Source organism: Zosterops lateralis (genome assembly GCF_965231275.1).
Source record: "Zosterops lateralis genome assembly, chromosome: 3".
In the NCBI taxonomy this organism is placed as follows: Eukaryota; Metazoa; Chordata; class Aves; order Passeriformes; family Zosteropidae; genus Zosterops; species Zosterops lateralis.
The window spans coordinates 74,707,485-74,728,489 of record NC_139764.1 but is presented as its reverse complement, the minus strand read 5'-3'; the positions used below and the strand labels follow the sequence as shown (position 1 = coordinate 74,728,489).

The 21,005-nt window shown below is 38.5% G+C and overlaps 1 protein-coding gene and 1 long non-coding RNA gene across 3 annotated transcripts; one reads left to right on the top strand and one right to left on the bottom strand.

Moving 5' to 3' along the window:
- The first annotated feature begins 402 nt into the window (after positions 1-402).
- MANEA (mannosidase endo-alpha) lies at positions 403-19,247 on the top strand. Of its 2 annotated transcripts, none has more exons than XM_083856459.1 (5): positions 403-920; positions 7,615-8,207; positions 11,485-11,594; positions 13,348-13,424; positions 14,688-19,247. In XM_083856459.1, exons 2-5 carry the CDS (start codon positions 7,658-7,660, stop codon positions 15,322-15,324), a joined length of 1,374 nt encoding a protein of 457 aa, XP_083712585.1. In that variant the 5' UTR covers positions 403-920; positions 7,615-7,657; the 3' UTR covers positions 15,325-19,247. The 2 variants fall into 2 exon arrangements, with proteins under 2 accessions (XP_083712585.1, XP_083712586.1); XM_083856460.1 differs by lacking the exon at positions 403-920 and adding an exon at positions 1,093-1,262.
- Positions 2,530-6,186, bottom strand: LOC310907571. The gene is made up of 3 exons (XR_014589652.1): positions 6,120-6,186; positions 5,236-5,391; positions 2,530-3,686 (listed from the first exon to the last, which is right to left on the bottom strand). It is a non-coding gene; the product is annotated as an uncharacterized lncRNA (long non-coding RNA).
- Positions 19,248-21,005: the final 1,758 nt, after the last annotated feature.

Below are 21,005 nucleotides of genomic sequence, written 5' to 3'. Positions count from 1 at the left end.
AATTTTAAAACATAACTGAAAGCTAAAGAGGATTGAGTGAGGTTTTGGCAGAAAGATCTCCCTCACTCCCAGTACTAAATAAACAAATACCTGCTCTGTAGCCATCTGTCTATAGAGTTTTATTTTCTTGCCCAGTTTTGGGCATCAGTCTAGATAAGGGCACCAAAGTAGGTGAAGGGCCGGGAGCACAAAGAGAATAAGGAGCAGCTGAGGGAGCTGGGATTGTTTAGCCCGGGGAAGGCTAAAGGAGTGAAAGGGGGTTGTAGCCAGGTGGGGGATCGGCTGCTTCTCGATGAGATGACACAAGCGTTAAGCTGCATGAAGGGAGATTCAGGTTGGATACTGGGAGGAATTTCTTCACAGAAAGGGTGTTTAGACATTGGAATGCACCGCCCAGGGAGGTGGTGGAGCCATTACGCCTGGACGTGTTTAAGGAGACTGGAGGTGGCATCCAGTGCCACGGCCTAGTTGTCAGGGAGGTTTTCGGCCATAGCTCGAGTCGATGACGATGATCTCATCCTAAAAACTGATTCTGTGACTTCGCGGCTGAAAAGCAGCCAACAATCCAGCAAAGGCTTTTAAGGAACTGAAAGATTTTTTTAGGTCTTTCGAGTTAAAAAAAAAAAAAAAAAAATAAAATAAAATAAAAAAATAAAGAAAAGGCAAACACAATCTGAAAACCCAAAGCCCAGTGGAGCCCGTAGCTTTCCATGACCCGCGCAGGTCCCCGACTCCCAGCGGAAAGGGCGGGAGGGGGTCCCGCCTCTCCCCACAGGGTAACGCGGCCCGGCCGCCGCCCGCCCCGCGCATGCGCCTCGGCTGGCGCACGCGCCGGCCCCGCCCCTCCCCGGCCCGGCCCGCGCGGCTCCCGCAGGGCCCCTCCCCGCGCGCACCGCCGGCAGCGGCCCGGCCTCCCGCGGGTGAGTACGGGCACCGACCCCGGGCATGGGGAAGGGCTCCGGGGGCCGGGAGAGTCCGGGAGAGGAGGGGACGTCACCGGCCCCTGCCCGCAGCCGCTGTCAGAGGGGCCGCGGAGGCCCCCCGGCGGTGCCGTCCCTCCTCCCTCCCGCGGAAGCCTCGCCGCGCCTCCCGCCCGGCGGCTGATGCTCCTCAGGTTGGCGGGGCCGGCGCTTGGCTCCGCAGAGTGAGGGAAATGTGAACGCTCGGAACTCGGTGGCTTGTTCGGGGGAGGGGAGCAGCGCGGCCAGCGGGGTCTGCTCCGGCCCCTGCCTTCAACTCTAGTCTAGCAGCCTGGCTCAGGAGTGCCCCGGGCTGTGGAGTGAGTGCCCCTGGCTCTGGGGTGAGTGCCCCTGGCTGTGGAGTGAGTGCCCCGGGCTCTGGTGTGAGTGCCCCTGGCTCTGGTGTGAGTGCCCCTGGCTCTGGGGTGAGTGCCCCGGGCTCTGGTGTGAGTGCCCCTGGCTCTGGTGTGAGTGCCCCTGGCTCTGGGGTGAGTGCCCCGGGCTCTGGTGTGAGTGCCCCTGGCTCTGGTGTGAGTGCCCCTGGCTCTGGTGTGAGTGCCCCTGGCTCTGGGGTGAGTGCCCCGGGCTCTGGTGTGAGTGCCCCTGGCTCTGGGGTGAGTGCCCCGGGCCCTGGCGTGAGTGCCCCGGGCTCTGGAGGGAGTGCCTCTGGCTCTGGGGTGAGTGCCCCTGGCTCTGGGGTGAGTGGCCCGGGCTCTGGAGGGAGTGCCCCGGGCTCTGGGGTGAGTGCCCCTGGCTCTGGGGTGAGTGGCCCGGGCTCTGGAGGGAGTGCCTCTGGCTCTGGGGTGAGTGCCTCTGGCTCTGGGGTGAGTGCCCCTGGCTCTGGGGTGAGTGGCCCGGGCTCTGGAGGGAGTGCCCCTGGCTCTGGAGGGAGTGCCCCTGGCTCTGGAGGGAGTGCCCCTGGCTCTGGAGGGAGTGCCCCGGGCTCTGGAGGGAGTGCCCCGGGCTCTGGGGTGAGTGCCCCGGCCTGTGGAGTGAGTGCCCCGGGATGTGGAGGGAGTGCCCCGGGCAACTCCCCGTGAAGTCTGGCTCGGGTCGCTTTCCTCTCATGGCCTGCAGCCGCCCAGAGTTGAGTGTGTGTTTCCATGTCCTTACGAAGCAGGAGAAAGCTGGCATGTTGAAGGCAAATACTCTGGTGTAATGCTGGAAGCTCTCTTACCACGTTTACAGCAAAGAATCCAGAAGGGTCGTGTTTCGTTACTGCTGCTGTCTTTCTTAAACTCAAATCACATTTTCTGTTTTCTGGTTGTCAAAATTCAAATACCTATTTCTAATTTGGGTAGACCAAAAAGAAATCATCTATTATTTGAAGTCTTAAAAGAGATATGTTTTTAGCATGTAACAGAGCTGTGAAGCATCTGCCTGCCATGCCTAATGTCTTCTTACATCTTTAATGATTTTCAAGCTATTCTTAAAAAAAGGCTTTAGAAAAAGACTTCATATATAGAGAGTTTTTGAGAAATTCCCTGAATTTCTGATACCAGAAACACTCACAAGGTACCCACACATCTGGTCAGCCGCTGTTGCTTTTTATTCTTTGTGATCTCCAGATCAAAATGTGCTATGTAAGTCTGGTGCTTTAAACACTCCTTCCAGTCCTCAGTAAATAAACCTCACCTGGTCTATCACTTGGAAACTGAAGTAATGTTTCTAGGTGCATATCTGCACTGTAGCTCCAGAATCAGGGCTTTAAGGCCTAGGAGCTTCAGCTCTGTCTAGAGCTGATCTGTCACTTCAGAGTTTTCAGTTTCTTTGAGCTGGGAAAACTTAGTAGAAACTAAGCTTAGATGACTTAGTTGAGAAGCTTTGGTTCCATCTGTGAGCTGCCAGCCTCAGTGGCTTCTGGACAACCTTACCCTTGGATCAATAGGAGGGCTCTGCAGAGAGACCTGGAATGGTTGGGTCAATGGGCAGAGTCCAACAAATGAAGTTTAATGAGTCCAAGTGTCGAGTCCTGCACTTTGGCCACAATAACTCCCTGCAGTGTTATAGGCTGGGAATGCTGTGGCTGGACAGTGCTCAGGAGGAAAGGGACCTGGGGGTTCTGGTGACAGCAGCTGAACATGAGCCAGCAGTGTGCCCAGGTGGCCAAGAAGGCCAAGGGCATCCTGGCCTGGATCAGGAATAGTGTGGCCAGCAGGAGCAGGGAGGTCATTCTTCCCCTGTCCTGGGCACTGGTGAGGGCACACCTTGAGTGCTGTGTCCAGTTCTGGCCCCTCAGTTTAGGAAGGACATTGAGACACTGAGCACGTCCAGAGAAGGGCAACAAAGCTGGTGAAGGGATTGGAAAACAAGCCATATGAAGAACGACTGAGGGAGCTGGGGTTGTTTAGCCTGGAGAAAAGGAGACTCAGGGATGACCTTATCACTCTCTACAACTTCCTGAAGGGTGGTTATAGACACCTGGGGGTTGGTCTCTTTCTCCAGGCAGCAACTGACAGAACGAGAGGACACAGTCTTAAGCTGCGGGAGAAATATAGGTTAAGCTGCTGAGGGAAATATAGGTTGGATATTAGGGAGAAGTTTTTCACAGAAAGAGTGATTAAATGTTGGAATAGTCTGCCCGGGGAGGTGGTGGAGTCACCATCCCTGGATGTGTTTAAAAGGAAACTGGATGTGGCACTTGATACCACGACCTAGTTGAGGTGTTAGGGCTGGGTTGGACTCGATGATCTTGAAGGTCTCTTCCAACCTACACATTCTGTGATTCTGTGAATAAAAACAGAATTTCAGAGTTCTCCCCTATATTGCATTTCCATTTATTATGGTTTAGGAACATCAGAGCAAATGGTATTTGCTGATTCTTACTAAACTAGATAAATCTGTTTTACCTGAACCTAATTTCTTTGCATAGTGTATTCTTCTTTTGGAATTTGTAAAACTGAAGCAACTCAGTGTGCAGGGCATTGAAACTTGAGTTGCCTGACCAAAATGATCTCTTGTGATTAAGCAGCATCACCCCTTTCAACCATTTTTTTTTAATTGCTTTTTCATCTCTGATTAAAGAAACATTCTTATTGGGAAAAAAGTCAGGGGAAAAAAGTCTCATCATCTGTACAATCTGTATGCTTTTTTCTTCATATAGTGATAAGGACAAACAGAAAGTTCCTCTGCACAGTAACTTAAGGGTATAAAAAGCAATAGTGAGGGAGGAAAAAAAATCACTGTAAGGTAAGACCTTGAGAGATTCAATTAAGTTTGTAGAACAGTTAGGAAAATACTTCAGATTTTTTCATAGACGCTTTTCTTTCTTCATGGATGAGTTGTTTTAAGAAGAACAGCTAGAAGTTTTGCCTACTGTGATGACTTTCATGGTATTTATTACCAAAAAACACAAATTAATTTTGAACAGAGATGATTGTAACAGGATAGACTTACATGTATCTTGTGCTTTTAATTCTGTGTAGTAGCTTACAAACTAAAAAGTAAAATAACCGTGTCAGATGTTTTGGGGTTTTTTTGTGAAGAGAACTGGATATTGAGGAAACACAGGTTTTAACTTTTCCTGGTAAAGCTTCATATTTTTCTCATGTTATGAAGGAAACTACTATCTGTATTTACTGAAGGAGAAACACTGACCTGCAACAGATGGGTTTTTTCTTCTTTTTAAAATTTATTGAGTAGGCAAGAGAAAGAGCCCAAACTGCTTACACTTTTGTCTGGTACACCTATATGTGTCAACAAACATGGAATTTGAACCCAAAAGCTTTGGAGTCAGGGTGGCTGCATGTAAGATCTTAACTTTCATAAAGCTGAAGCTATTCAGCCTTTTTCCTACCAAGAAAGTCAATTGCTGTTAGATCCAAGTGCACCCGAAAGTCCAAGGCAAGGTAATTCCCAGGTCTGTAGGAGTGATGTGTACCTCAGTAAATTGCAGTCAGACTCCAAAATCTGAATGTCCATGACAAATGCAAAATCACAGCTATGCTTTGTCTAATGACTGTTGAATCAGAAATGTATTTCTAAGGCGTTTCCACTTCCAAGGATAGACATAACTTCATGTAACTGTTTCATGGGCGTGTTTACTCAGTCTGTTTTTCCAATATCGCCATTGTGCTGTGGCACTAGCATTGATGAGAGTAACTTATCAGTCACTGTCTCTGAAGAGTGGACCTGAACAAGATTAGATGAAGCACTGCCAACATGTAGCTCTTCGATGCAGCTTTTACAATATAGGTATTTGTGCCAGGTCTGAATTATGTTATCATCATTGGGATGTCTCCCCAAAACACAGGTCTTTACCACAGATATCACTTACTTGTTCTAGAAATGTGGCACTTTGATTCTGAGCCTCTGAATAAGCGTAGCAGAAGTTCATAATACGGTACGGTAGACCAAGGTCTGTGTCAGTGCTAGTCAAATGCCAGTGAGCATGCTGCTCGTTTTTTAGTGTACTTCTATGGTGAATATTCCACTGAAAAAATACATGTTGAAATAATAACGTGGAGCATGAAGATCAGTTCCAGATGAATGGCTTAATGATAGTGAAATCTTGATCTAAACAGGAGGAATTGAGTAGCCGATATGTCAACTGAGAATAAAAAGGAACAGATTCTTTGATATGGAATAGGAAAACCAAATGAAAAACCTTGTGAGCATTCCAATTATAGACATTGCAGTCATTAATTCTTTTTCACAGAGGAGATAAAATAATAATTGCAGAGGTAGTTTATCTCTGGCAGTCCTGTGTGTTGTTTAATGAAGATCAGTGGCATCTGAGTTAAATTAAATGGAATATATTAATACATTAGTCAGATGAATAATATTGTTTCCTTAAAAAAAATCCTAACTCTTCAGAAAGCTTCAGTTTATCTAATCTGAAAATTGAGTTAAATTACCAGGTAGCAGTAGCATAATATATTAGAAAGACTGGAAAGGTAATGAAAAATAACAGGAGCAGTTTGAGTGTATTTAAAGTTAATTTCTCATTAAAGTAAGATGTTCTGTACTCTAAACAATCTCTGACAGAATTCTAAAATCATGGGATGGATTTTTAGCCATAGAAAAAGAACCCTGTAATTTGACGTAAAGCGATGTGAAATCCTTTAAGCATATATGGGAAAATAATTTTCCCTGACAGTAGCCAAATGTATAGTTTCAGAATCCAGTTGGGCAAAATGAACATTATTTTCATAGTCTTACCTTGCTCCATCTGTTCTTTGTTGGCTTTAGTGGTGTGATACTCATTCAACTGAGTCCACTCTCAAGCAAGGTTAAAGTTCATTGGGATTTTCGTGTTGTTTATTTTTGAAATATTAACTGGGTTTTGCTCTTAAAGTAAATGAGTGACCTTACTGTGAAAACCAAATGAATCCCAGAAGTAAGAATAGACAATGGGATGAACAAATTATTATTAGACATGGAAGCAGAAATTCCCAATGTGGCAGTGTAATACTGCTAATCCAATTCAGGCTGTTTTGTTAAAAAGCATATTCTAAAATTGCTTAACTAAAATTATCATAGCAGTAGCAAGCAGCATATTGTGATAACTGAGCTCTCTGTTAATGCACTATAACACTGGTAGGAAACTACAGTCAAATAATTTATGAGTACTTTAAAATTACCTGTGTATATCTCAGTAAATTAAAATAAGGTTCTAAAATTTGGAGGTCAGTGACAGGAATACAAATCACAGCTATGCTATGTCTAATGACCCTTGAATCAGAAATTTATGCTTAGATTTTCCAGTTTAGTGTTGTCAGTTTTATGCATAATCTTGTTCCACATAATTCTATGGTAACCTAAATTTTGTTAATCCTTTTCTCTGGTTCTCTTGTGATAATGTTGTACAGGAGTTAAAGTTATAAATGAAGTAATCAGACCTTCCATTGTACTGATTTTCTTCCCCCTACTTTCATGGTTCAAATCTTGCTGTGTACCATTGGTCTTCTTTTGAATTTAGCCCTGGAACACTACATGAAGTGTCAGCTGTGACATTGTACTGACTGGCTGCCAGCAGCTAACTTGCAGGCTTTCTGCTTGAAGTACATCCTTAATGCTGTGCTGCTTTTTGCTTATGTGATTCAGAAAAAAAAAAAAAAATTTAGACCTATAAAGTTGCAAAGGATCATGGTTTCAAATTTAATTTGCCAGAGTATTTTGTTAGTATATTGGTTAACAGAACACAAAGTGGTTGGTCTGAAGCCAGTAAATAGGTTAGTGAATGAAACCTGCATTCTGAACGTAAGCTGCAGTTCTGTCATAACCCATATTATTTTTAGTCTTGTCCTGCTGTTATTTTCCTTTCATGGCTTCTGCTTTTTTCTTCTGTTTTCTTTATTATTTCTACCTGAATAGCACTTACAAAGCGTAATAGTTCTGAAATAATGTAACTAGGATTTCCATTTCATGGGATTTATCTGGGTCAGGATAAAAATTAAGTTCAAAAGTAAAATACTTTACAAAATATTTTAGTCCTAGGCAGTAGAACCTCAGAATGTGACACATGTTCTCAAAGAAATAAAGGGGGTTTTGTGTATGTACCCTACCCTCCACAAAGTCTGTTAGTTTTGCAGTCACTGTATGCATCACATTTGTCTCTGTGTTATTTTTATTATGTAGAGATTCTATGAAGCATTTCATACTCCTGGATAAGGTTGTAAGAAATCTGACTTGAAAATATTTGTCTTTTGATCAGTTGCAGCCTAAATCCTTCTGTTGGGATTCTGAACGATGACATCATGGCAAGATTTCGCAGAAGAACGTGCGTCATTTTATTACTTTTTATTTTGTTTATTTGCTCCATAATGATGGCCTTGAAGACTCTGAGACCTGACAGAGCTGGCTTTGGGGATCCATTTGGACTTGGTTTGTTGCCGGAGCTTCAACAACGGACGGTGCTCTTAGACAGTAAACAGAATTCACTAAACAGGGCTCAAGGAGATACTGTAACACGTGTCAGTAATTTGCATAGTAGTGCTGTCAATACTATGAAAGCATCTATATCTCCAGTGAAAAAGCTGGAAGAGGAGCTGTCTTCTCCTAATTATAACTTTCACATATTCTACTACACTTGGTATGGAAATCCACAGTTTGATGGTAAATATATTCACTGGAATCATCCGTTGTTGCCACATTGGGATCCCAAAATTGCGAACAATTATCCAAAGGGAAGGCATAATCCTCCTGAGGACATTGGGGCCAACTTTTATCCAGAACTTGGATCTTACAGTTCCAAAGACCCTACTGTCATAGAAGCCCACATGAAACAAATGCGTTCAGCTTCAACTGGTAATGAATGTTAACTTTTCAGCATGTTGTTCATTTATCCAGCCTTACATATGTGAATGAGCACAACTGAGCTATCCTTCTGTTTTTCTGTGTAATTCAGGAAATGCCTGAAACTAGTAAATGTCTTTATATCTCTGACTTTTAACCCCCAACTGAAACCTACATCTTCAAAGCTGTGTCTGATGAGTGTAACAGCACAGAAAAGTAAGAATGGTGTAATACTGTAGGTACATGTTTTTCGTGACTTACTGCTAAACACTGATAACATAAATGAAAATACAGAGACCTTGACTAGAATATATTGTCTGTGTATTTTATTTTTGGAGATGAATTCAGTTTAAACATGGTGAAGAAGCAGTCTGTTCAAATATGAGTAGGGTTTTTTTCTCTGAATGTTACGTGTGCAATAACAATTATGTATTAATTCATTACTGTCCAAAAGTTGTTTTTTTTTTCAATACAAATTGATATTTCCTTTTTCTAAATAAGGTGAACTATATATATAAGAATATTCAATATATTTTTGGTGTCATTCCTAATTTTTGGGATTTATGGTCCTTTTTATGTTAATCTTCTTAAAATAAGCAGTCATTTAGGCTAATATTAAACTTTGAACAGCTTCTGTAAATGTAGTTGGAGCAACATGACCAAAGCTCATTATTGATACTGCTAATCATCTTGTATTGAATCTCCTTCATTCACCTAATCATTAAGTTTAATGTAATTGTTATATTTTGATTAGTGATGTTTACTTGTGTGGTGTTTACTTCTTGGCTGTTGTCATCTTCTGAGTTTTAACCTAACCTTTATTTTGTACAAGGGTTAATACAAACACGGGAAATTTCTCACCCTCTTCAATAATATAACTCCATTAAGAGGAGTAAAAGACCATTGCAGAGAAATCTCAGATAGACGTTGCCAATAAGCACTTTTTTAGTCTTATTTAAAACAAAATAATGTATGATAGTATGATGAAGGCAAGGGGGGCACTTGCACCTTTAGAAGAATATGTGATGTTTCTCATCTTCTTAGTATAGATCTCCAAGAAAGTTGAACTGCTGTGGAAAAGATGCCAATTACTACGAAAAATGCTTTGCCTAATCAGTTTTTTAGTCACTTCAGTTAGTTTTCTGTTTAAAACTCACCGATCTGAATGAGTAGTTCAGGCTTCCTTTGACACTCTTTGTAACATAACTAATATTTATAAAGAGTCACTTTCTTCTTGCTGTCATTCTGACTTCAGTACAATTGAATTTGTTGTCTTCCATCTAGATTTGGCTAACATAAATTGTCAACCTTTTTTTTAAGAATTATACTTAGTTCATTTTTTGTGTATTGTGAGGCTGACTGTTTACAATTTCTCCTTTTTCTGTTGTTGCCAGTGTCTCATCCATAACTGTATTTTATGGTCACATAATCATTTTTTCTAGCCTTTTTGAGGCTTTATCAAGGATCTTAAGAAAAAAGAAAAATGTAAGTGGTTCTTTCAGTAAATAATGTCTAATGATTGAAGGCATGTAAGAGATTGGGGCAACAGGAGTCGCATGCAGTTCTTCACTGTATTCTTGTTATATTTTACAATTCGTATGTATTAATTTCCTAATATTTTACAGATTAATACAGTAAATTTTATTAATGAGATTGCTTGGGGAAATTTATTTATTTGCACCAGATGTTTTTTTGTGATAGTCCACTTTTGGTTTTAGTCACTGTTCTGACCCTAAACCCTAAAAACACTGTTTTTAGTGTCAAGTCTATCCCTTTTTTTTTTTTTTTTTAGACTCTTGAAATGGTGTGTAACTTTATTTTTTAACTACAGGAAAGAAAATGTGTAGTAGTCTTTCTCAGGAAAAGACCAATGTAAATGTGAATTTAGGTTCCTTGAGCAACAATTCTGTCTCCTGAACTTTTATATATTTTCCAAAGGTGTATAAGACAGTCTTGTCAGATGTATTCAAGATACCCAGATTTGTTGCTGTTCTGCTTGTCCTTTATACCTTATTCATTTGCATTTAATCCTTTTCTTTTGAGTGAAATAAAAGATAATCTGATAAAATGCAGTAAAATATTGCATCTTACTTTCCTTGAGCAGACTGTCTCTTGTGATTATCTGTTGTGGTTTTCTTTTTGATAAAATGCAGAGAGAATGTGTCTAAGAGCAGTTGAACTTCCTCCTGTGTGTAGTGAGCACAAATTTCTGGTTTGGATATTGTGTGATTATGTATTCACTGCAATTTATGGTTTCTTTTTCCTAATTTTGGAATTGTTTGTTGGAAATTGTTGGTCAGAAATGTTATAATGTTAGTAAGGTAGGTGGAATTTAGAATATGTACTTCCCTAGCTCAGGGAATTTATTCATTTACTTAAATCATTACCTAGTTAAAAAAGAACCACATTGACTTATTCTTCTGTATGTTCTAAATAGCATTGCTAGGAAAATTTCTACATCAGTATTTCATGTATTTCTTTCAGACTTAGCTTCTTTTTGATATTGTTTCCAGATGTGCATCTAAAAGAACTAATGTGTTTATCTGACAGCATTTTATTTTAGAAGGAAAGGGTTTAGCATTTCTGAAGAGTGTCTTCTTTTGCTTTCTTGGAGAGCATCAGAAAAGTTTACACTATGAAGACATGTTGTTTTTTGCCTTTTTTCTCCACAGCACTGGTAACATCCTTAAATTATGGGCAGTTACTCAAGCATTTTTGAAAATAATAAATTTAAAAAGTAATTTCTCATGCTTTAAAGGGTGGATTACACCATAGTAATTGTACCAGCAAGAAAGAAGGTTGTGGGTTTGAAGTCACCGCTTCTAGTAATAAATAGTTGTTTTGTATTTGAGCCAGAGGTACAATGAAGAAATATGATGGGGAATAAAGTTCCATAAGATAAGAATCTCCTTCACATGCACAGCTCTTATGTCTTGAATGTTCTATAACCCTTGTATCTTGATATGCTCTGCCTGTATTGTGGTGTAGCTAAAATGCCTTATTGGGGAGCACTCATTTCCTCCTGTACAACCTGAAGGTTGGAATGTTGTGCTGAAAAGTGGGAGGGAACAGCTCTTATCTTACCACTGTTTGTTTTGCAGTCCTGTAAAGAGAGGAGTTAAAATCAACTCTAACAATACTGAGATTTTGTAACTGATTAAAAAGTAATTTGAGATTTTGATTTATTTTATGTAGATTTCATATCAATAATTGTAACTCATGACAATGTTGCAGTATACCTGTAATGTGTTAAACAACGTGATTTAAAACTCAAGTTTTGTATTTTCAGGTGTAATAGTGCTTTCATGGTATCCACCAGGTATGGCTGATGAAAATGGAGAACCAACTGATGATTTGGTGCCAGTTGTTTTGGACCATGCACACAAATATAACCTAAAGGTAAAGTATTTGTAGATGCATATTACAGGACCAATTAGGAAAGTGAACTTTGTTATTACACTGCACTTCTTTTTGGTCATGGAAGCCTTTGAATTGCACTGAACTTTGGTAGGACCTGAGTAATATTCCCTTAGAAGCGGAATGAATACTGTCATCTGCTTTAGCTTGGAGAATCTAAGAAATAGTGTTGTGGATTTTTATTTTTAAGTAGCTGCATATGTTTCATCTCTGGAGTGTGTTGTCTGTACTGTGTACTGAAAACACAGCCTGTTCATCTGCTTGGGTTTTAGTTGGTTATGCAAGTTGCAGCTTCTCAGTGAATTTTCCTGTTACTGGTGGTAACTGTAGATTCCTTTAGCAAGTAGGAGGAAAATAGGATGATTAAATTGGATGCAGAAGTAATTCTGAAACTTAAAAATACTGTGTAATTTGCATTATATGACATAGGTTGCACTCTGTCTAATAATAAATTTCTAAAAAGGCAGAAAAAAGTGTTAACCTTTCCCAAAATTTTCAGACCATCTAATAGAATTTGCTTTTACCTAAAAGAACTTGTTAACATTCAAGTCTCAAAGAAGTCAGGGCCAAATGAAATAAGCTACCGAGGAAAATACAGTAGTGTGTTATAGTATGATAATGACTGCAATATGGATGAAGCTGCTGTTACCACTTGGAAGAATTACTGGAATACAGATATTCAGTATAGATATTGCAGTAAATGCTACCTTCACTGTAATGTTTTTAAGCATTCTTTCACCAGTGAGTTATTACAATAAGTGTTAGGAGTCTCAGTAGACCAAAGCCAATATACAAAATATGTTATATCTGCTAAATAGAAGTCTGGGAGAAGATAAGCACTTTTGATTTGCCTGGTTTTGATAGTTGAAAATGAAAGATGAAATTATAGTGCTCTTAAACTCTACTGTCAGTCTTAGTGATTTAGTCTAATGCTATTTTTCTATAGTTTCTACTTAATAGAGAGAAAGATTGGCTTTGCAGTGGAAATTTTCTACTGTTGCAGAGTTGTCAAAGACTTTATTAAATACATTCTGCTCTAAAATTGCTTCTGCTTCTGAAAAACATGTTGCTTTGATGAATGTAATGTATTCCTCCATGATTGTCTGTTTGAAAACAAATTCATTTTTACATTGGCATTCACACTTACTGGTTAATCAATTCCATGAGCTCCAAGCTTGACATTCCGAGCAACAGCAGTACATTATATTAGATTTTGTTCCAAGAGCTTGTTGCTGATGATATATCTATAAAATTTTAAATTAAAGTTTTCATTTCCCATATCTTAAAATGTATTTTGACTCTGAAAACTATCCTTGAAACGTTAGCTTTAGCAGATTTTAATACATTAGTTAGAAATTAAATATTAAAATGTTTCATTGGTTTATAAGTTCTTTGACATTCAGATAGATAATGTTTTGGTTTAGGTTTTGTAGCTTTTTAAGTTTTCTGAATCATGATTACCATTTGCTGTAGTCTAGGGTAAACCAAAGCAGTGTTCTGTTTTAATGTAAAAAGCCAAAGTATTTAATACCAAACTTCCTGAAATCTGACGCTTCTAATGTCAGTAGTGTAGGAGTTGTACTAGGATTGGATTATTCTCAGTATGGACTGATTAAATGTTTGGTCTGTAAAGAATTATATTTTTTGTGACTGGTACTTGCTTCATATAATCCCCAGTGCCCACGTATTCAGTAGAGTTTTATGTTTGTGTTGCTCTTACATTTCCATCTTTCAGGTCACTTTTCATATCGAACCTTACAAAGACAGAGATGATCGCAGCATGTACCACAATGTCAAGTACATCATTGACAGGTGAGTTTTTTCAGAATGGTTTCCTTGGGGGTCTCTTACATGCTGGTTTAGGGGACTAAAGTCTATAAAAATACATCAGAATGTCTGCTGAGACTGAAGAGAACTGAAAAGAAATTTGTTCATATTTCAGTGCTGAAAAACTGGGGGTTTTTTTTAATACTGAAGTGTGAATTTTACATAGATTCTGAAATTTAAATTGCTTTCAACATTCTTTAATATCACAAGTCATACTTAAGATACTTCAGGTGAGCAACATGATCTATAAATTGAGTAAAATGTACATTTTGATAGTGACAAACTAGCACAAAAATCTTTATTGTGTTGACCTCTAATGATTTTAATTCATCTTGACAAATTCTGTACACCTTCTAGTTGTTTTGCTTATCAGTGATGCTTAGTCTTTATTTCATACTGCATTATAGAATTGCTCTTCAGAGGAAACAGATAACTGTAGCACAGTTGGACACTAAGTTACTCTCATAATTTAATACCAGCCAGCAACCTGGGTACCACCAGCTGCCCCTTTACTTCCCCTCCCTCAGCTCTGGGAAAGTGAATCAGAAGGAAAAGATAGACTTTGTGGGTTGAAATAAGATGATTAATTTTTGATTTAATGAGTGAAACAAAATAGTATTATAATAATAATGCCAATGGTATTATTAAAAATATTAATGGAAAGGAGGAGGAGAGATAGTACTAGAACCCAAGAGGAATTGTTCACCACCTACAGAGCAGTAGCCAGCCCAGCCCTGGGCAGTGTTCAGTCCGCTTCCAGGTAGCTCCCTCAGTTTATATATGGGCATGACATTCTGAAGTGTGGGGTATCTCTTTGGCCAGCTCAGGTCAGCTGAACTGGCCTTGCTTCCTCCCAGCTTTTTGTGCAGCTCCTCACTCGCAAAGCCGGGGGCACTGAGAAGTCCTTGACTTAGGTAAGCACTACTTAGCAGCAGAAAAAACATCAATCTGTTACCAATTTTATTCTCATGCTAAATTAAAAAAATCACAGCACTAGACCAGAGCATGAATTCTGTCCCTGCCAAACCCACAACAGCTGCTGATTTGTAATAGTTTAAAGGTTCTTTGAAGAGCCATTGTTTGATACTTCAGCAAACACTGGACTGAAAATGGATATGATGTGCTGTGTTTCAAAGTCTGCATCCTGTCTTTTTAAATTAATTTTTGGGAAAAGTCTTCAGTTCAGATTGTTCAACAGTATTTTCCAAATGGCAGATTTTGTCCTAACGATACTTGTTTTCTTTATAGATACGGAAGCCATCCAGCCTTTTACAGGCATAAGACCAGCACAGGCAGACTTCTTCCCATGTTTTATGTTTATGACTCTTACGTAACAATTCCTGAAATATGGGCAAATCTGTTAACTGTCTCTGGATCCCAGAGTATTCGAAATACTCCCTATGATGCATTATTCATTGCACTTCTTGTAGAAGAAAGACATAAGCATGACATTCACAGAAGTGGTTTTGATGGAATGTACACGTACTTTGCCACCAATGGCTTCTCCTACGGCTCATCTCATCATAATTGGGCAAGTTTAAAAGCCTTTTGTGATAGTAACAACTTAATGTTTATTCCAAGTGTGGGGCCAGGTTATATTGACACCAGCATCCGACCATGGAACAACCACAACACCCGGAACCGTGTCAATGGGAAGTACTATGAGACTGCCTTCAGTGCAGCCCTTCTGGTGAGGCCAGAAATTATTTCCATTACATCTTTTAATGAGTGGCACGAGGGAACTCAGATTGAAAAAGCTGTCCCTAAAAGGACTGGACAGGTGGTTTACCTTGATTATAAACCCCATAAACCAAATGTTTACCTAGAGCTTACTCAGAAGTGGTCTGAGAAGTACAGAAAAGAGCAAGAGCAGTGGCTTATGTGAGCTCTCCCAGCTGCAGCTGTTTCCTAATGCATTGACTGTATTGAGAAAGAAATGGAGAGCTGAAGAATCTGTTACTAAAATGTCTTTATTGTATCTTTTGAATGTATATGCACTACTACTGAATTTTAATTTTGAAAAGTAGAAAGGTTATGAGAATATTGGCAATTCTACCTTACTGGATATTTTAGTTCAAAAATATTCAGGGAAAACTGTTTGTTGTTCAGTTTTATTTGTTTTATTTTAACTTTGTAACTTGCATGCTGAGTTTTCAGAATATCTGCATGGGATAACGCTACATGACCAAAGTATAACAAAAACCTGGCAGTTTCTCCCTTCCTTTATTCCTGTGGTTGTGTTTCAATACAAACTGATGCTGTAATCTAAATCCTCATAGCTTCTTGCAGGATGCATGTCTGTAGTGTGTGGAATACTCTACATTTACGCTTTTTGATGCTTTGCATACAGAGTTCTTGACTAGCTTGTGGTAAAAGCACTGAAGAGTTATGTGTGATGCAACACCAATGGGTTTTGTTTAAAAAAAAAAAAAGTATTTAAAGAAAGTTCCAAAGAAGTGCTGAAAGCTTTCTAGTTTACTTACACAAGGTGTAGACTGTTGCAGATTACTGGATACTGACCAGGAACATTTTTTTTCTATTACCTTGAATTAAAAAAAAAAATAAAAAAGCTGAATTAGAGTGGAAAATTTTTTTTGAGGGGAAGAAAACCCCTAAAGATGCAAAAAATGTATTAAAACTTCCATTGTTGCGTAATATATTATTTGCTAATTGATTGCATACACAGATCTAGTGTGCTTTTTTAAATGTTTAAAGTTTCTAAACCCAGTGTCTTACTCATCCTACATAACTTAATCGTAGGAAATATTTCTGATATAGGAGCAACCTATTTTGGTAGCAATGAGAACAACTGCCCATTTGTTTGATTTGAAATCTAAGATTTCTCTTTTTCATCTAGTCTATTTAGTTGTTCCAGGATTCAGAATTGTAGGTACTAAAATCTTTCTGTTATTCACATAAGCACCCTACCAATGCTACTTGTAAGACTGCGGTGTGGCTGGAGATGAGTATTTTCAGTCCTAAGAATCTCACCTGTCAAATGTTGTGATTAGTAACTGGCATTTTTATGAAGTTTGAAAGGTTCAATCAGACAGACATACTTCCTCAGCAATACATTTTTTGGGATTTTCATAGAATTTCATAACAAAACCATAAACTTTAGAATAGTAGAAATTGCAGTGTTTTGTTTATTTGCAGTGAGCATTTAATCCTAGCAGAGTGGATTCTTTCTTAGTTGTTTGCTTTATTTTTTTAAGGTTCTCATCCTGTGTTTTAGTTCATATGCTCAGATTGTTGTAACAGCTAGAATTCTATTGATTTCAGCACAACCCATGAAAATTACACTCTTCACTCGGATCTCACTGTAATCTGTCTGTTCAGTGGTAAGGTGAATGTGAGGACTTCTGTTAAAACAGAAACCAAACTAGTATATTTTTTTCCAGGAAACTTCATCATTCCAAATAAATATAAAGCAGTTACCACTATAAATTTCTAGAGTCTTTCTGGTATGAAGAATGTTTGTTTATATATCTCTTACTTATTTACAGTTTATTTTTTTTTGTCGTTTCTTTGCAGTTGTTCAAGTGATGAGGTGTCATCTAATGCCCTCAGCTGCTTGAAAAAATACAGAAATTGGATGGCAGATATATAACCTGCTTGTTAAAGTGTGCCTCTAGAGTTACTGGAGTTGTATTAATCTCTCTCCATATTTTTTTTGCATTTTCCTGTTGCATTTCTGCGAGGTCTGAAATGCCTCTAAAAGAAGTGTTTACTAATGCTTACTTTGTTTTGCTATACTCAGGTGAAAACTGACATAGACATGGGTATGACCACAGTCAAAAAATAGTGTCTGAGATGTAAAAAGCACTTGTTAGACTTTGACCACTTCCAAGTTAACTACTCCCTTTTTTAAGGAATCTGATACAATTTATTTTACTATAACTCCCTTAAATAGCTATACATAACTCACTTTTATAATTTGTTGTATGTTTATGCTTTTACAGCCCAGAGTCCTTATATTTATTTTAAATGTGAGGGAACAATTAAATGTTTTGCATATGTTATTAAAAATCTTCTGAAATCAAACCTTTTGGAATGACAATTCTCTGCTTAAACTTTTGTCATCCACTGGTCTTTTCTCACTGTAGTTACCTGAGCACTTTACTGGTCTTGACAACTTTGCACTCACCTTTCAGCCCTTACTTTTTCCTAGCAGCAGTTTATTTTCTCTGTGACTGTGAAAGTCACTCCTTTGTTGCTGTGTATAGAAACATTTCAAATCTATTGTATGGTATTGTACAACTGAGGTGATCTATCTTGTTTAAAATGCAATTTATGGTAACATGTAATGGATCTTCATTACTCTGAAAGGCTTTTGGAATTGCTGTAAAGGTATAATTTAACCCTTGCCATGAAGCGGTTTGGGTCATGGCACATGGATGTCTAATGGGACCTTCAGAAGAATTTACAGAATTTCTTTAGAAAAGAATGAAAATTAAGTGCCTAGAAATTCATCACCCCTGAACACTTACTGTATTTTTATGTGCTTGATGTGTTTTAAAACATAAATATGCAACCTCACATAATATTTCAGAGTTGAGAATTTAATTTGATGATTCCAAGGAAAGCTGATGGACTAGAACTACCCCACCTGACTGACCAATAACTTAAATCAATGTGCTGCTTCTTGTTATAAGGAGTGGAGAGTTTTGCTTATGGACTATTGCTGCAGTCATGATACTTACTTGAAATTTGAGTAAAAATAAATCTGTGGGGAAGGATTTGTACAAATGCAAAGAAATAAGATGGTTTCAAGAGCACAGACAGTTACTAGGGCAAGGGAGGAGAAAAGTGATTGTATCCAAGAAGGTGTTTACAAGGTTTAACATTACAGTAGGGAAAAAAAGGAGGATCCAGTGTGCAACCAAAATGGAGAGGCAGGGAAAAATATTTGGAATGATTTTGAGATTTGAAATAGATTTAAGGAGTATCCAGATCCCATTTCACTTTGGTGTCCCGCCAGTTTTACTTCTTGGCCAACTGGAACAAAATACTGTAATGACTGTTTTTAATATTTTTACACTGATAAAATTCATTTGACCCATCTTTTTACGTTATTTCGTAGTATTTAGAGCGATATGGAAAGTTTTAGAAGAGATTGTGCCATGTTATGCCTCTGCAAATACAGAAATACCTGAAATAATCAATCACGTACTACTGACTGAGTATCGCCAGGGGGTAAATGGTTTCTAGACAAGCAGCAAGTCCTTGTGGTAAAGAGAGAACATATTTTTAAAAGAAAATCTATAGGTTCATTTCTGCTTCTGTGAGTTATGATCAAGTAAATTGTTTTAGTTCTGTGAGCTGTCTCAGAACTGAAGCTTAGTGTATCAACTCTGAAATAAGAATGTGTATTAAGTCTTATATAGTAGTGCATGTTTGTCAGATCTATAATCTTGTACTGAATTTTGTGGGCAAACACGTACTGATGCTGTTACTATTTTAGTGGCAAGCTGTAGATTATTGTTAATATAGTTTTTGCACTGATGTACATCAGATTTGTCTAGTGTATTTCTTTTGAGGTGCCAATGATTTGTCTCTTAAGAGGTTGTTGAAGCAGAAGGTTTTTCAATGAAAAAAATTTTGTTATGAAACTTGGTATGTATGTTAATTCTATGCTCTGCATAGTTTGAATTAACACATTCACACATGGTTCTTAGATTCAATTGAAAACATCTCTCCAGGAGTGTTTTCAGCTCTGTGTTGTGAGTAATTGTATCTCTGGGCACATGGATAAAGACTTACTGTGATTTAGGGCACTTTTTTTTCTGAATCTCATGAACATAAAAAGAGGAAATAAAGAATTTATTAAAAAATTATTTGCCACTGCATATAAGATGAAAATCTCTCTCCTAGTCCTACAACTACTTGTCTTCATCTTTCTACTTTGTTAAGATTGTGTCAATGTTTTGTTTCTTTCGGTCTCTTACTTTTGACCAGCATGTTAAATGTTCTGTAAATTTCTAAGGTAACTGTATTTCTAAGATTTCATAGTTGGTATATTCAGTAAAGAGAATCTACAAGCTTAGTGGCACGGCAGAAAAGCCTGATGTGAATTTGATATTGTATAGGTGAATTTGTTGTGAATGGATAGTGTGTCTTTGATATGCATTGAACACAAATAAATACTTTTCTTTTAATACCCTACATGGCTGTGACAGAGATGAATTTGCTTACATAAAAATAAAAAAGTGTGTATCTATTTAGATATGTGCATATACCTGATATTATTTTAAATTATCATTTACAAACTGGATTCTACTACCTTTAAGTAATCAATGGTTTTAATTCCCTATGACACTTACAGAAGACCTTTTTGCTTACAAATGTTTACATAAATAATAAATATATGCCCAAAAATGTGATTTTTAAAGGAATGTGTCATAGTGGGTCTTTGCATAATAGAAACGTTAGTTTTTATTTTTCTATTACTATGTGGGTGTAGAATTTATTGGACTGAAAACAACAGGCTTATCACAATAACTTTAAATAGACAATACTCCTGAAATTTTTAGGCCTAATGTTATTACATCTTATTAGGCTGGTCAGTTTACTACTGCATAGTATTGCAAGTGTCTTCTGAGTCCTGAGGTACAAGTGTATGTTGACAAAGTAGAACTGAAATTTGCAGTTCATACTGAAGTTTTGGAGGGAGGGGCACACAAATAATTAGCCTTGCAGGAGAATTGTTTACAGCTGATTACCACAGAAGGGTGTGAATGGAGTATTTGTTGCATTCTGGTAGTATACTGTGCTCTTCAGGTATAAAAAGTTTGGAAGGCAAATGTTGCCATTTTATTTTTTCACGGCAGTGTGAAATTACCTTCTTGGTGTTTGAAAAATGTGTTTTGTCATTCCAACAAACTAACTGCACTGTATGAAAGAAATTAAAACTGATTCACAAATACAGTATTGTGTATTCCTGCACATACAGTTATGCAGTATGATGATCTTATGGAGAGATGAAAATTCTATTTTGCATATTCCATTGCTACCAATCAAAGCTGACTTAGCACATTCAAAAATGAGGAAGTTTTTAAAAAAATATTTTAGAATGTGTGTATGCAAATATGTGCACACACAATATTTTCCTCATATCTTTGTGAAGAATGCTACTGCTCTTTTGTGAATAGAAAAAATCTAGAGCAGTTTAAGTCAGTTCCCAGATCTTGTCAGTGTTCATGGAGTGATCCAGAGCGGCTCACTTCTTGATCCTAGCAGTTAAGTAGTGTGGGTTGTTGCTGCAGTGTGCATTTTAGATTTCCTAAAGTTCTCTATGTTTTGTTATTAATTTCTGTAATGGTTTGTCCCTACAGCCCCCCTTTCCCGACCCCCTGTAGCTTTTCCCTAACAATAGCCCACTCCCCTTTCTGCCCTACATGGCCCTGCCAATGTCCCCTGGTCTTAAGTCACTCGCCTTCATTCCTAACTCGGTTCTGGGTGTTGCCTTGCCAGGAAATGCCCCTTGCATTTAGTGGGCATGCTGAGCTCCAGAGAGCTGACTTCCATGTGGGCTTGGGGCCTGAAATAAAGCTTCCTAATGCTCAC

What these genes read in the sequence shown, in the direction of transcription:
- MANEA (XM_083856459.1), top strand. Translation starts at nt 7,658, where the DNA reads ATGGCAAGATTTCGCAGAAGAACGTGCGTCATTTTATTACTTTTTATT. An exon ending in AATGCGTTCAGCTTCAACTG is followed by an intron (nt 8,208 to 11,484) that starts GTAATGAATGTT and finishes TTGTATTTTCAG; the next exon opens with GTGTAATAGTGCTTTCATGG. An exon ending in CACACAAATATAACCTAAAG is followed by an intron (nt 11,595 to 13,347) that starts GTAAAGTATTTG and finishes TCCATCTTTCAG; the next exon opens with GTCACTTTTCATATCGAACC.